Source organism: Thamnophis sirtalis, unplaced genomic scaffold, assembly GCF_051295495.1.
Source record: "Thamnophis sirtalis isolate CommonGarterSnake01/CBP01778 unplaced genomic scaffold, rThaSir2_p1.2 scaffold_2, whole genome shotgun sequence".
Taxonomy (NCBI): Eukaryota; Metazoa; Chordata; class Lepidosauria; order Squamata; family Natricidae; genus Thamnophis; species Thamnophis sirtalis.
In genome coordinates, this window is record NW_028261382.1 from 50,320,199 (window position 1) to 50,333,261 (window position 13,063).

The following is a 13,063-nucleotide window of genomic DNA, read 5'->3' on the forward strand; positions in this document are numbered from 1 at the left end:
GGGAAAAGGAAAAGCGGGGCCTTCTGGCTTCCGTGGGGGGGAGATTGAGGATGAAACTGCGGCCAATTTCTCCCGCCGCTCTTTCCGGCCGTCTTTGTCGCTTCTTTTCTAAAGGGAGACCTGGAGAGCGGCGGTTTTGCCCGCCCTAGAGATGGCCGCGCCTGCCTCCCTTCGCCCGGCGTCGGCATGGCGTCCACAGCCCCACCCACCTCCGCGCGCGACGTACGGAAGCCTCTTGGCGAATGGCGCCGCTTGCGCGGCGAGGAGCGCCGGCGGCGTGCGCGTGCGCGTGCAGGCTGCTCGGGCGGAGGGCGACCTGCGATCGGCGGAGACCCCCGGCCCTCCCTGCCCGCCATGGCCAAGCGGCTGCGGAGCAGCGACGTCTGCGCGGATTGCAGCGCCGCGGGTACGCCCCGGATGGGGGTAGCGAAGAAGGGCCCCGCCCGCGGCCAATGCCGGACATCGGGGCCTCTGAGCTTGTGCAGAGCGCCCCGAGGCCGACACGGGGGCGGGGCCTCTCGGGGGCGCGGGGCGGGGCGTCTAGCCAAGGGGGGCGGGGCGTCCCTGGGCGGGGGGGACCCCTTAGCGCCCCCTCCCAACCCCCGGGGGTCTCCGGGGCCGCCGCCGACGCTCCTCCCGGCTTCCCCCCCGCAGAGCCCAGCTGGGCCTCCGTCAACCGCGGCGTCCTGCTGTGCGATGAGTGCTGCAGCGTCCACCGCAGCCTCGGCCGCCACATCTCCCAGGTGCGGCACCTGAAGCACACGCCCTGGCCCGCCACGCTCCTGCAGGTACCGGCCCCTCCGCCCCCGGAAGGGCGCATCTGGAGGGGGGTGACGCCAGAGGCCCCATCTGGCTCCCCTGCCCCCCTCCTGGGTGAGGGATTGGGGGGGGTCGCTTCATGAGACGGAGAAAGGGAAGGGGGGGCTCGAACCTCCCGATGCGCCTTCTGGGTGGGGGTGGGGGAATTGTTGCAATGAGCAACAGGCGCTTCGGACGGCTGAAGGGTTTCTGGGCATGGCGCAAACCAGCCGAGGATGAAGAAATGTCATTGGTTTTATGTCGCAATGTGAGACCCGGGGCCTTTATTAAGCCACACAGATTCTGCCTTTAAACTGACAAGTAGAGAGGTTCGGGTTTCGGGCTGGCGAAGGAAGCAGCGCAGGCTTTCTCTCCGAAACGCCAACCGGTGGCTTGTATTCAGAGAAAGCGCTGCGCGCGACTTCCTCCAGCCGCGAAGCCCCCCGGGGAGGATGAGAAGCGGCAGACCCTCCAGGGCTTCTTTGCCTCCTCTTTTGCAGATGGTGGAAACCTTGTACAACAATGGCGCCAATTCCATCTGGGAGCATTCGCTGCTGGACCCGGCCTCCGTCATGAGCGGACGGCGCAAAGCAAACCCTCAGGACAAAGTGCAGTAAGTGGCGCGAGCAGCAGGGCCGGAAGGAGCCCCAAGAGGGCGGCCTCCTGCTCGCACGGTCCCTGGCTTAGTTGATCTCTCGTGGGGGTCCGTTCCTGCCCCCTCCTCCTCCTCTGCCTCTGGGGTCCTTGGCAGGAGAGGCCCCTCGGCCTCCCGGAGGCTCTTGTGCTGCAGCCTTTTTCTCGTTCGCCTCCTGCAGCCCCAACAAGGCGGAATTCATTCGGGCGAAATATCAGATGCTGGCCTTCGTGCATCGCTTGCCGTGCCGGGACGACGACAGCGTGACTGCCAAAGACCTCAGCAAGGTAGGTTCCCCCTGGGCAGGTGGTGGGAGGGAGGGAGGGAGGGGGGCCCCGAGGCGTCCGGCTCTTCCAGGCGCCCTCGCGTGCAGCTTCAGCCGATGCGTGACCCGCTAGGCTTAGGCGGTCTCTCAAGGCCTCTCCCACCTTTGCTTCCAGCAACTCCACTCCAGCGTCAGGACGGGGAACCTGGAGACCTGCTTGAGGCTTCTCTCGCTGGGAGCACAGGCCAACTTCTTCCACCCGGTGAGAGAACGGCAGCGGGTCTTTCTGCAGCCCGAAACGGGTGCGGGGTGGAGGCCTTGCAGCTGAGCCAGCCTCCCCCCCTCTCTCTCTCTGAGTTCCCATCCCCACTCGAATTGTGTGGCTGTTGATTGTTTTTAAATTGTTTCTGGTTTTTTCCCCCCGTTTTTCTTGTTTTTGTCTGTGTTATTCCCTCCCGTTCGGTTTGTTAGCCGCCCTGAGTTCCTCCGGGAATAGGGCGGCATAGAAGTGCAATAAACCTTTAAACCTCTCGGCCCTCCCGTAGGAAAAAGGGAACACCCCGCTTCACGTGGCTGCCAAGACGGGGCAGATTCTGCAAGCAGAGTTGTTGGCTGTGTATGGAGCTGATCCTGGCACCCCAGACTCCTGCGGGAAGACCCCAGTGGATTATGCAAGGTGGGCCCTCCTTCGCCAGGGGGCGGGCAGGCTGGGGGCCCTTCTGGCTTTCTGGGGATGGAGACCTCCCCCCCGGATAGAGCTCCCTTGGGAAGAACCGCAGAAGGGGGTCCAACGAAGACCCTCCTGGGAGCCCCAGGGGAGTCTGAGTGCCCCTCTGCCCACTTTTCCCACTAGGCAAGGAGGCCACCTTGAGCTGGCTGAGCGCTTGGTGGAAATACAGTATGAGCTCACCGACCGGCTGGCTTTCTATCTCTGTGGCAGGAAACCAGGTAAGTGGATGCTCTGGGCTGGCGGAATCCTCTGGGTTTCCTCTGCCCCTCCGTGCTGGAGCTTCAGAGGAGGCTGCCTGCCTCCCTGCCCTGATGCTCTCTTGACCTGTCCTTTTCAGACCACAAAGGCCGGCAGCACTTCATCATCCCTCAGATGGCAGACAGGTAAGGGACTAGGCCACGTGGGGTGGGGGGAGGCTCCCACCCTTCCATCTTGGGAGGGGCCTGAGGACAAAGCCGTTGGAAAGCAGGATGTGGAGTTCCAGGAAGAGGGAGCAAGCCGGCCGGATGTCTCCTCCGCACCCACCCCTGCTCCCTCCACTCCCCTGCCCAGCTCTGGCCTCCCTTCTGAAGGGCTCTTTCTCCTCGCAGCAGCCTGGACGTCTCTGAGCTGGCCAAGGCAGCCAAGAAGAAGCTCCAGCTGGTGAGTCTGCTCCTCCCTCCACCTTGGCTGCAAGGTGGGCAGCAGAGGCCGCCTTCCCCCCAGCTCCCCTCCCTCCCGAGAGCCCCACCTGCGGCCCTGGGAAAGGAAGGCCTTCAGAACCGCAGGCGTTTCCCGTTGAAGCCCCCAGCCAAGGACCCCGCCTCAAACCCCAGGAACTCCGGCAGGCCCAGCTTCACCGTCCCTCTTTCCCTCCCTCTTCAGTTGAACAATCACCTGTTCGAAGAGCTGGCCATGGACGTCTACGACGAGGTGGACAGGCGGGAGACAGACGCAGGTGCTTCCCTCTGGCAGGGCTGCCCCCCAGGGCCCACCCCAGCCCTCCCTCTTGCTGTGCTGGGGTCCAAAATGAAGCCCCACCGCAGATGAGCAATGGGGGCTCTTCTGGGGGCTTGGGAGGGAGAGGGATTTGGGGAAGGCCGGGAGCCTTACACAGCCCTGACCTCGCCCTCTGCCCGCACCAACAGTGTGGCTGGCGACCCAGAACCACAGCACCCTGGTCACGGAGACAACCGTGGTCCCTTTCCTTCCTGTCAACCCGGAGTATTCCTCAACCAGGAACCAGGTGTGAATCTTGTCCCAGGAGAGGCAAAGCGCCCCTCTTTCCCTCCCCCGGCTGAAAGATGGCAGCGCTCATCCATTTGGGCCTTGCGAATCCATCGGTCCATTTGCCCATCCGGGGATGGGGAGGGACTGGGTGCCCACTCTTCTTCCCATGCCAAGTTGCCATTAGAAATGGGGTTGGAGCTCAGAAGGAAGGAGGGGGAGTCTGCTGCCAGGAGAGGCTAGTTTGGGGGAAGCCTCCAATCTCTGTGGGGAGAAGCAGCCCCCCCCCAAAAGCCCCGGGCTGCTCTCAAGGCCTCTGAAGTGCTGAAAGCTTCCTTTGTCTCCGCAGGGGAGGCAGAAGCTGGCCCGCTTCAATGCCCATGAGTTCGCCACGCTCGTCATCGACATCCTGGGGGATGCCAAGCGAAGGCAGCAGGGAAACCCTGTCCCAAGTGCCACAGGTGAGCCCAGCTCTTGCGATGGCTCTCCAGTAGGCGGCAGGTGGGGCCCCCTCCCGCGATGGGTTTGGAGACGGTGAGGCCAACGCGATGGCCTGGAGCGGGGGGGGGGACAGAGGAGTAGTGAAGGCTGCGTGGGAGGGGGATGGCGGGAGTCACGGGAGCAGTTCTGGAGGAGAGAGAGAAGGCCCCCAAAGGCCTCCAGGGCAGAATGGCTCCCTCTGCCAAGGCCTCCTGCTTTCCCAGCCCTCCCCCCCTGCACGCATCTCTCTCTCTCTCTCTGCTCTCAGAAAACGTGGAGCTGATCCTCAAGGCCGTCAACAGCCAGCCTGGCCCTGGGGGTCACGAGGCTGACCAGCCCGACTACGACAGTGTTGCCTCCGACGAAGAAGCCGACCTGGACAGCAGTTCAGGGAAGGCCTCTCGGCAGAAGGTGGGTGGAGACCAGGCCTTCGGTGGGGGCTTCCTTTTGCTATGGGCCTGGAAGGACTCGGAGGAGAAGGCCGAGGCCGTCTCTGAAGGGATCCTGAGGGTCGTCCCTCTTTTCCTGAGGTCTCTGACCCTCCTGAACGCAACCTTGGCTCATTTGGGGCACCTCCCTCTAAGCAGGGGGGGTGTGTGTGTGCTGCTAGAGAAAGCCTTGTAAAAGTGGGTGGGGGGGCTCCTTCCAGAGCCTGGACTCCGACCTGTCTGACGGCCCCATCACTGCCCAGGAATACCTGCAGGTGAAAAACGCCCTGGTGGCTTCGGAGGCGAAAATCCAGCAGCTTTTGAAGGTGAACGTCAACTTGAGCGATGAGCTGAGGACCATGCAGAAGAAGGTAGCCCTGCACTCCACACCCGGCCTGCTCCGCAGGGTTGCGCCTGTCCGGCCACAGGCCGCTTGAGCAGAGTCCCAGGGGGTCTCTTTCCGGTGCAGGGACAAGGACGGCCCACCCAGGACAGCGGTTTCCCCCTGCTGCCTCCAGGCCACGCACCCCCCCCATCTTTGCGGGTGCAGTCCCGAGCTCTACGGGCTGGGGACGATGGGGAAGGAAATGCCAGCCACCTAGAGGGCGAGGTTTAGGGGGCTGGCGAGTGATTTAGCTTGGAACTGGATGTGAGTTCAGATTCCCCCTGACTTTGGTACCACAGTCGTCTCTGCTCTTCCCCCTCCTCCTCGGCCTCTCCGTACTCCCTCCGGTCCCCTCCCCTGGAAGGCCAACGTTGAGATGGGGAACTTCAGGGAGGTCCTTGGCGGCCCTTTGGGGTCTGTCCTCAGGCCCTCCTCTCTGCCTCCCTGGCAGGTCTCCCCATCCTCTTTGCCAGGGGGAAGGCAAGCATGGCCCACCTTGGCTTTAGAGGGTAGTTTTATGTATTTCAGATCCAGAGAGGGGGCTGAGGGGGGGAGCAGGACCGAGAATCCCACCCAAGTTGCAATTCCACACCCACGGAAGAATCTGCGCCTTGGGAAAGAGGATCCTGTTGTCCCTTTGGGAGGGGGGAAATGCGACCGAGCTCCCCTCCTCCGTCCTCGGCAGGGTTGCTTCCATTCCTCCTGCCGTGCTGGTGGGAAGGGGCCTCTGCCAGGGCAGTTTCTTTGAAGGATACGAAGCCTTCGTCACGATGTGTGTGTGTGAAAGGGACGGGCAGAGCAGGGCCCTCTTGGCAGCTGGGAGCTCCAGTCACTGGCCTCCCTGCCTGGGCCCTTCCGCTTGAAGGCCTGCCGGGAAAGGGGCTGTGGTGGGCCAGGTTCCTTCTGCTGCTGGGCTTTGGCCAGTTGCTCCGTCTCGCTTCCTCTCCCGCCCTGGCTGTGGCTTCGGCATTTCCACACTTCCCCTCCGGGCTTGCAGCCGGCCCCTGGCTCTTCCACCCGAGCGTCCTTCGCTCAAGACGTGTTGCTCAAGCCACCGTCTCTCGGAGACCTCGTGGGAGCTGCTGGGCCCCGCCCGGTCCTAGGATGGCGGCTGCCAGGCTCCCCCCTCTTCGGCTGGGAGTCCTGACTGGGGCCCTCTTGAGAAACTGAGCGGGTGGGACGATTCCACGTTTCCTTCCAGCTTCAGAGCCTGCAGAGCGAAAACACAAGCCTCCGGCGGCAGGCCACCCCCAACACCCACCCAGCTTCGGCTGGCTCCGAGTACGCAGACGTGCCTTCCATTCGGCGCCCCTCCTTGCGCAGCAGCCGGCCGATGTCGATGTACGAGACGGGCTCCACCCAGAAGCCCTACCTGCCGCTAACCGAAGCCGCCTACCCCGAGGAGCACATCGTGCCCCGGCTCCAGCTCTTCCATGTGAGTCACACAGCTGCCCTGCCGGCTGCCTCCTGTTTTCTCTCCAGCAACCGCTGAAGCTCCTTCGCGCTCGGCCCTACCTGCGTTTCCTTTCCCCATTCAGGGCTGGGGGGCTCTCTGTGTAGAAAAGCCGCCTCATTCTCTTCCTTGCTGCCCCAGCCCAGGCAGCTCCCAGGCCCCCTGCCAAGTCTGGGCCCCAGCCTCCCCCAGGCCACAAAATCTGGGGATTCTCTGGTGGGCGTGGGGCGGGCGTGTGTTTTTCCCAGCCTCCTTGAGAACGCTTGGTAAGAGGCAGGACCTGGCTGCCATGTCCCTCTGGGGGAAGAGCCTGTGAGGGCAGAAAGAGGCTGCGGGTGGCGACTCCTCCATCTTCTCCCTTCCAGATGTCCCGGCTGGAGAAACAGAGCAGCTTGCCCGAGGGGGATTACGACAACACCGGCCCTGCTCTGGAGCTGGACGAGACGGGGTAAGGGCCGGCGCTTGAATGTCCGGGACCCTCGGCAGTTTCTGGGCTGCACCTGAAGGACTCCCTTGTGGTCTTCACGTGCCGGCTTGAGCCAGAGAGAGCCAGGGTTTCTCTGTCATTCGGGGGGCAGGGGAGCCAGTCTGGGGCTGCAGCACGTGTCTTTTGACAGGCTCATCAGGAAGGCCAGGCAGCGGAGCGTCCTTGGGCCAGAGGGCAAGGACCCCGAGGCCCACCCCAGCTTCCCCAGCACCGAGGACGTGATCCGGAAGACGGAGCAGATCACCAAGAACATCCAGGAGCTGCTGAGGGCGGCCCAGGAGAGCAAGCACGAGAGGTGAGCCCTGGCAGCCTGCGCTTTGGGGTGGCTGGGAACAGGAAGGGCCCTTCCCCTCACCTGCCTCCTCTGCCCTCTGCAGCTACATCCCCTGCTCGGAGAGGATCCATCTGGCCGTCACGGAGATGGCAGCCCTCTTCCCCAAAGTGAGTAAGGCTCCTCTGGCAAGAAGGGAGGCCCGTCCGTAAACGGGAAACCGGGTTGGCCAAAACGTCCCGCCTTCCTCGCTGTGTTCCAGAAGCCGCCGTCGGAGCTGGTGCGCACCCCGCTGCGGCTGCTGACCTCCAGCGCCTTCCGCCTGCACTCCGAGTGCGTGAAGGCCCTCCCGCCCGAGTCCTGCTCCACAGCCGACGTCCAGCTGGTCACCCAGCAGGTCATCCAGTGCGCCTACGACATCGCCAAGGCTGCCAAGCAGCTGGTCACCATCACCACCAAAGAGAACGCCAACTGAGCAGCCTCTGCTGCCGCCTTGGAAACTGGGCTCCGGTTTCCAGGGGAAGCTCTTTTCTACAGGAATATTTAAAGCGGTGCGTTGCCATTTTTTTTTTAAAGGAAACTCAGTATTAACTTTTTTGCATGTCGTTTTTCTAAGAAGACTTTTCCCCCAGGATTGCCAAATCCACTGCCTTATTTGGTGCTCCGTGTTTGCCGGCATTGAGTGCGCGCGCGCTGGAAGTCTTCTCGAGTCAACCCTCCCATCACCAGCTTGCGGGACTTTTTTTGCTGTGGCGAGGAGGGGAGTGCGAATCCTGCGCTCTTTTTTAGTAACCCGCTGGGAACTCGGGACGCCCAGAGCAGAATTCAGGGACCTGCCCCATAATCCGGCTGGGCGGTTGCTTGGCACCATTGAACCACTAGAGGGCGACCTCTCGAGATACAGGGAACGGTCCAAAGGACCTTCTGGGGCTCCACTTGGAAGGGGAAGGAGCAGCCCCCCCCTCCCTCCCTCCGAGGGGCAGCCCCTCGTCTCCATAGGCCAACATTTGAGGAAGAGCCAGGATCCTCTCCCCCCCCCCCCCCCGGCGGCTCCTCCTGCTGGCCTTTCCGGAAAGTGCTTTTGCAAAATAACTCTGCCTTGGGAGGCCTTGTGCCTTCCCCAATATGGAAAGCTCTCCTTATCTGCTCTTTCGCCTTTTTTCACTTTCATTGGGGATACGGACGCATGAGGGTCTTTAGTGCACGCGGAAGGCCTGGCCAGGACAGGGGACCCTGCGCTGAGTGTGGTTGGGAGGGGCAGCTGTTCAGGCAGCTCCTCGTGCTGACCTCCCCTCCTCCCCCAGGCCCTTGGCCTCTCGTGGCCCACGTCTGTTACAGCCTAGGCCAGTGTTTCCCAACCTTGGTGACTTTAAGTCCTGTGGACTTCAACTCCCAGAATTCCCCAGCCAGCTATGCTGGCTGGGGGATTCTGGGAGTTGAAGTCCACAGGACTTAAAGTCACCAAGGTTGGGAAACACTGGCCTAGGAGGCCTCTGTGCGAAGTATGAAGAAAGCACACGGCCAAGGCACAATGGCCGATCCATGCAAAAAGTGTTTTTTGGGGGGGGGGGGGGAGAAAGTAAAGGGTTGGAAGGTCGGGGGTGGCTTCCCTATTGGCCATCCCCCCCCTGGGCCTAGTTGGAAGCTTCCGGGTAGAGGCAGATGCTTGGCCAAAGGCATCAGCCCCGGAGGACGAGACGATGCCTGGCCTTCCCCATCCATGTCATGGGCTGAGGACTGGCCTGCAGCCAGAGAGCAGCTGTCCCGGGCCTGGCTTGCTCAGGACCCCCTGCGAGAACGGGGGCGCCGGCTGCTTTGCGGCTGTAGAGACAGATTCCCCACCTCCATTTTAAAGCCACAACTAAGTGAAGAGTCCGTGGTGTGTGTGTGTGCGTGTGTATGTGTGTGTGTATAAAAATATCCTGCTAGTGTGTGCATATGTAAATCTCACGTGTATAAAAACCAAGTGCCATCCGATTTTGAATGCCGGTGTTTCATTGCATCTCCCTTTTTCAAAGACGTTGTGCTATTTGGGGGAGGGGTCGTGTGGAACAGAAGCAGAACCATCTTTGATCAGCCTTTCCGGTCAGCACCAGGCCAGAGAAAACCAATTGGGAAAGAAAAAAAACCACTTTACTGACCCTCCAAGCACCATCATCTTCCCTCCTGCCTTGGCCAACGGCCTCCGGGTAGCAGCTGCACCCTGGGGAGGGGTGGGGTGGGGGAGGCGAGAGGCCCACTCTGGGGGAGCCAGCCCACCCCTCTCAGTCTCCTAGCATCCCTGCCAGCTCCAAGCAGACGGTCAGCAGAGCAGGAAGCAGCTGGCAAAGAGGTTCTCGGCCACCCAGAATCTTCTTTAGCTCCAGGCAGATTTGCGGTAGCTGTGGCACTAGAAGGGGGGCAGAGGGAGGATGCCAGTCACCAGTCAGGTCTGACCCGTCAGCGGTCAAATCGGATCCCTCCCCCTGGGGAACGACTACTGGGGGGGGGGGGTGTCCACCCCGGAAGGGCAGCCCTGAGACCCGTCTTCACAGAGCAGCACCATCTGGCCTGCAGCCCTCGGCCAGTCCTGGTGCCCTCTAGACCAGTGTTTCTCAACCTTGGCGACTTTCAGTCCTGTGGACTTCAACTCCCAGAATTCCCCCAGCCAGCTATGCTGGCTGGGGGATTCTGGGAGTTGAAGTCCAAAGGACTGAAAGTCGCCAAGGTTGAGAAACACTGCTCTAGACGACAGCTCCCACCTTGTTGCGGTATCCCGCCTCCACCATGCGCCTGGCCTCCAGCTCCTCCAGCTGCTGGTGCTGCTCCTCTTGCGCCCGGGCCTCTGTGGCCGCCTCCTGCTGGTGCTGGAGCTCCTCCTGTTGCTGCCGCTGCCGCTCCGTGAGCTGAAGGAGGAGAAGGTCAGCATGGCACCTCTCAACCTCCCCCCACTGCCCAGCCAGCCCCCCCCCCCCCTGGGCAAGGGAGCCCCACCTGGGCCTGCAGCTCCTCCTTGCGGGCAGTTTTCCGCTCTAGCGCCACCTCATGTTCCCGCTGGGTCAGCTGCCTGGCCTCTTCCAGGCGCTGGATCAGCTGCTCCCGGCACCTGACGGACTCCTGCTGGGCGTGCCTGTTGCGCTCCATCTTCTGCTGGATCTGCTGCTCCCTCTCAGCCAGGACCTGTTGGAAGCCACAGGAGGGACGGCTGAGCAGAGACCACCCCCCTCCTTGCTTCCCCCTCCCCCCCCCCCCCCGGAGGTCCTGCTCTCACCTCTGCCATGAGCCTGTCCCGGGCCTTCCGCTCTCTCCCCCACTCTTCCTCTCGCTTCTCCCAAACCTGCCTGGCTTCCTCCCTGGGAGGGCGAGGGAAAGAAAGGACAAGGGAGATGCCCACTGCTCAGCAACAGGCAGCGCCCATCCCCACCACAGCCTTCCCTGCAGCCAAAGGCTGAGAGACCCACCACCTCTGCCCTCCCCCCCACATACACATTTCGCCCAACCCCAGAGGCCTCGGAGGTGAGGATGCTGGTTCCCGGCTTGACCCTTCCGCCTCTGCCCCCTCCCTCACCTGAAGATGGTCTCCAGCTCCGCCTCTCGTTCCCTTTCCAGCTGCAGCTGCTCTTCAATGACCTCCTTCATCCAGGCCACTGCAGCCACGGCTTCTTCCCGCCGGGTGGATTGCAGGCGCTGGTCCTTCTCGCGCTTCTCGGACAGGGCCAGGAGGATCCGCCTGTCCTCCTCCTGGAATCACAGAGCCACAGGAAGCCACCGCGGCTTGTGCCCCACAGGGAAGGGCCACTGCACCCCACATCTTTGGGGGGGGGGAACGACTCCTGCAGGCAGGACCCTTCCAGACCCCCTCCTGCTCTGGGAGAGAAGCTTACCAACTCCTGCTGGACCTGCTGAGCCCGTTTCCTCAGCTGGGCCTGGACCTGGTGCTTCAGGAAGCGCCTGGGGAAAGACGGGGGCACAAAATAGGCAACCCCAAGAACTGAGAGGAGCCCCCAAGACTCTGCAAACAGCACAGCCAGCTGGGCCCAGCAGCAGCTCCGACAAGATCATAATGGAAGTCTGGAAGGACAGAGTGGGGGGGGGGGAGAGCGGCTCCCTCTCCCAATTAACCCCCTCGTGTTCTCAGTGCAGCCTCCTAGACCAGTGTTTCTCAACCTTGGCAACTTGAAGATGTCTGGACTTCAACTCCCAGAATTCCCCAGCCAGCATTCGCTGGCTGGGGAATTCTGGGAGTTGGAAGTCCAGACATCTTCAAGTTGCCAAGGTTGAGAAACACTGACTTAGACAAGCCCTCAATGCATCTCCCGGAAACTCCACGTCTGGGCAGAGAAATCCCACAGCTGGACAATCCTCCCCCCCCTCCCAGAGCATCTGGAGAGAAGCTCCCCCCACCCCCATCATGACCTACCCGAGCTCCACCTTCTTCCGCTGCTCCTCCTTCAGCTTCCGCTCCGCTTCCAGGGCTTGCAGCTCCCAATGCTGCTTCAGCAGGCTCTCTTCCTCCTCCTTCAGCTTGGTGGCCTGACAAGGGGAATAATTCTCTCTGACCCTCTCCCCACTCCTCCCCATCCCCCCCAAAAGCCAGAAGGGGCCGAAGGAGGGCAAGCGAATCCTAACAGAAACGTCATCTGCAGGCTGCCCTCCCCCTTGACGGGACCGCTCTGTGGGCTCGCAGAGGACCCGCCCTTCGCGCACCTCCACGTCCCTCAGCTGGAGCTCCGCCATCTGCTGCCGCAGCATCTCAGCCTGCTTCTCCTCCTCCCGCTTCCTGCGCTGGTGTTCCTGCTCCAGCCGCTCCAGGGCCTCCCTGCGGGCTCTCTCGTACTGGTTCTCGGAGCGGGCTTTCTCTTCCTGGTCCGCTGCTTCTCGCTCAATGGGGAGGAAAGCAAGGCAAGCGTGAAGCTCCGTCCGGCCGCCTTCTGGGCAGGAGAGGAGGGCGTGGCAGGTGCGCCTACCTGTTGCTTCAGCGCCAGCTGGTCCCCCCAGGCCTCCACCACCTGCTTCCTCTGCAGCTCCGAGCCCACCTGGAGTGCAGCAGAGACACCGAATCACGCTCAGGCCCCGATGGGCTCCCACTCTGCCCTCGGCGGGACCCTTCCTTTCTGCCCCCCCAGCCCAAAGGCTTCCCACCTCGCGGAGCTTGGCGCTGCTCTTCCTCCAGCAGTCGTAGAGACGGTCCTCCGCCACCTGCAACCGGGAAGAAACGCCAGTCAGGGCCCCGTCGCCCACCTGGGGGGCTGCCCAAGAGAGCCACCCCGTCCCCCCCCCCCAAGGAGGCCGGACCTGCTTCCGCCGCTCTTCCCTGGCCGAGCGCAGCTCCTGGCTCCGCTGCCGCTTCTCCTCCAGCTCGGCCTCCCCGCCGATCCGCAACCCGCGCAGCTCGGCCGCCAGGTCTTCGCGCTCCCGCCACAGCAGCTCCCGCAACCGCAGCCGCCGCCGCTCCAGGCTCTCCGCCGCCTCCGCCGCCAGCCGCTCCCGGCCGTGCGCCTCCATGCTGCGGGCGGAGAGAGAGAGAAGGGAGGGAGGGAGGGGGAGGGTCCTCCTGGCGGCCCCCGAGGCCTCTCGGGCCCCAAAGACCCCCGACCCCCGCTGACCTCTGCTGGAAGGAGCGGCGGGAGCTCCACTCGGCCTGTTTGCGGCTGAGCAGCCCGGACTGCTGGAAGGCGCGGCTGTGCAGCTCCCACTGCTGGCGCAGGCGGGCCTCCTGCTCTCGCCGCCGCACCAGCTGCTGCTCCGGGCCGAAGCGGCGGCGGCTGCCCCAGAACGGCGGGGCGGCGGGCACGGCCATGGCGGCGGAGGGGGATACTGTCCGGGGAGACGGGGCGCGGTGAGGTCACCCCGAGGCCCGGTCGCGCGTCCTGACGTCACCCGCCACGGGACAGTTCCGGCGCTCCGAAGCCTCCGCGCTCGCCGCCTTCGATGCGAGCCTCGCCGC

General features: G+C 63.3%; 2 protein-coding genes across 3 annotated transcripts; one reads left to right on the plus strand and one right to left on the minus strand.

The window, feature by feature from the left end:
• The first annotated feature begins 247 nt into the window (after nucleotides 1–247).
• Nucleotides 248–8,309, plus strand: GIT2 (GIT ArfGAP 2). Of its 2 annotated transcripts, none has more exons than XM_014075847.2 (19): nucleotides 248–406; nucleotides 655–788; nucleotides 1,299–1,411; nucleotides 1,614–1,719; nucleotides 1,873–1,959; nucleotides 2,243–2,373; nucleotides 2,551–2,645; nucleotides 2,765–2,810; nucleotides 3,018–3,069; nucleotides 3,292–3,364; nucleotides 3,555–3,652; nucleotides 3,983–4,094; nucleotides 4,382–4,524; nucleotides 4,763–4,912; nucleotides 6,128–6,361; nucleotides 6,745–6,827; nucleotides 6,997–7,161; nucleotides 7,244–7,307; nucleotides 7,400–8,309. In XM_014075847.2, exons 1-19 carry the CDS (start codon nucleotides 355–357, stop codon nucleotides 7,610–7,612), a joined length of 2,151 nt encoding a protein of 716 aa, XP_013931322.2. In that variant the 5' UTR covers nucleotides 248–354; the 3' UTR covers nucleotides 7,613–8,309. The 2 variants fall into 2 exon arrangements, with proteins under 2 accessions (XP_013931322.2, XP_013931324.2); XM_014075849.2 differs by having other exon boundaries at nucleotides 3,021–3,069.
• Nucleotides 8,310–9,860: 1,551 nt separating this feature from the next.
• Nucleotides 9,861–12,921, minus strand: TCHP (trichoplein keratin filament binding). The gene is made up of 11 exons (XM_087703463.1): nucleotides 12,723–12,921; nucleotides 12,412–12,622; nucleotides 12,259–12,315; nucleotides 12,084–12,152; nucleotides 11,824–11,997; nucleotides 11,537–11,649; nucleotides 11,001–11,067; nucleotides 10,685–10,857; nucleotides 10,388–10,469; nucleotides 10,111–10,296; nucleotides 9,861–10,022 (listed from the first exon to the last, which is right to left on the minus strand). Exons 1-11 carry the CDS (start codon nucleotides 12,914–12,916, stop codon nucleotides 9,861–9,863), a joined length of 1,488 nt encoding a protein of 495 aa, XP_087559589.1. The 5' UTR covers nucleotides 12,917–12,921.
• Nucleotides 12,922–13,063: the final 142 nt, after the last annotated feature.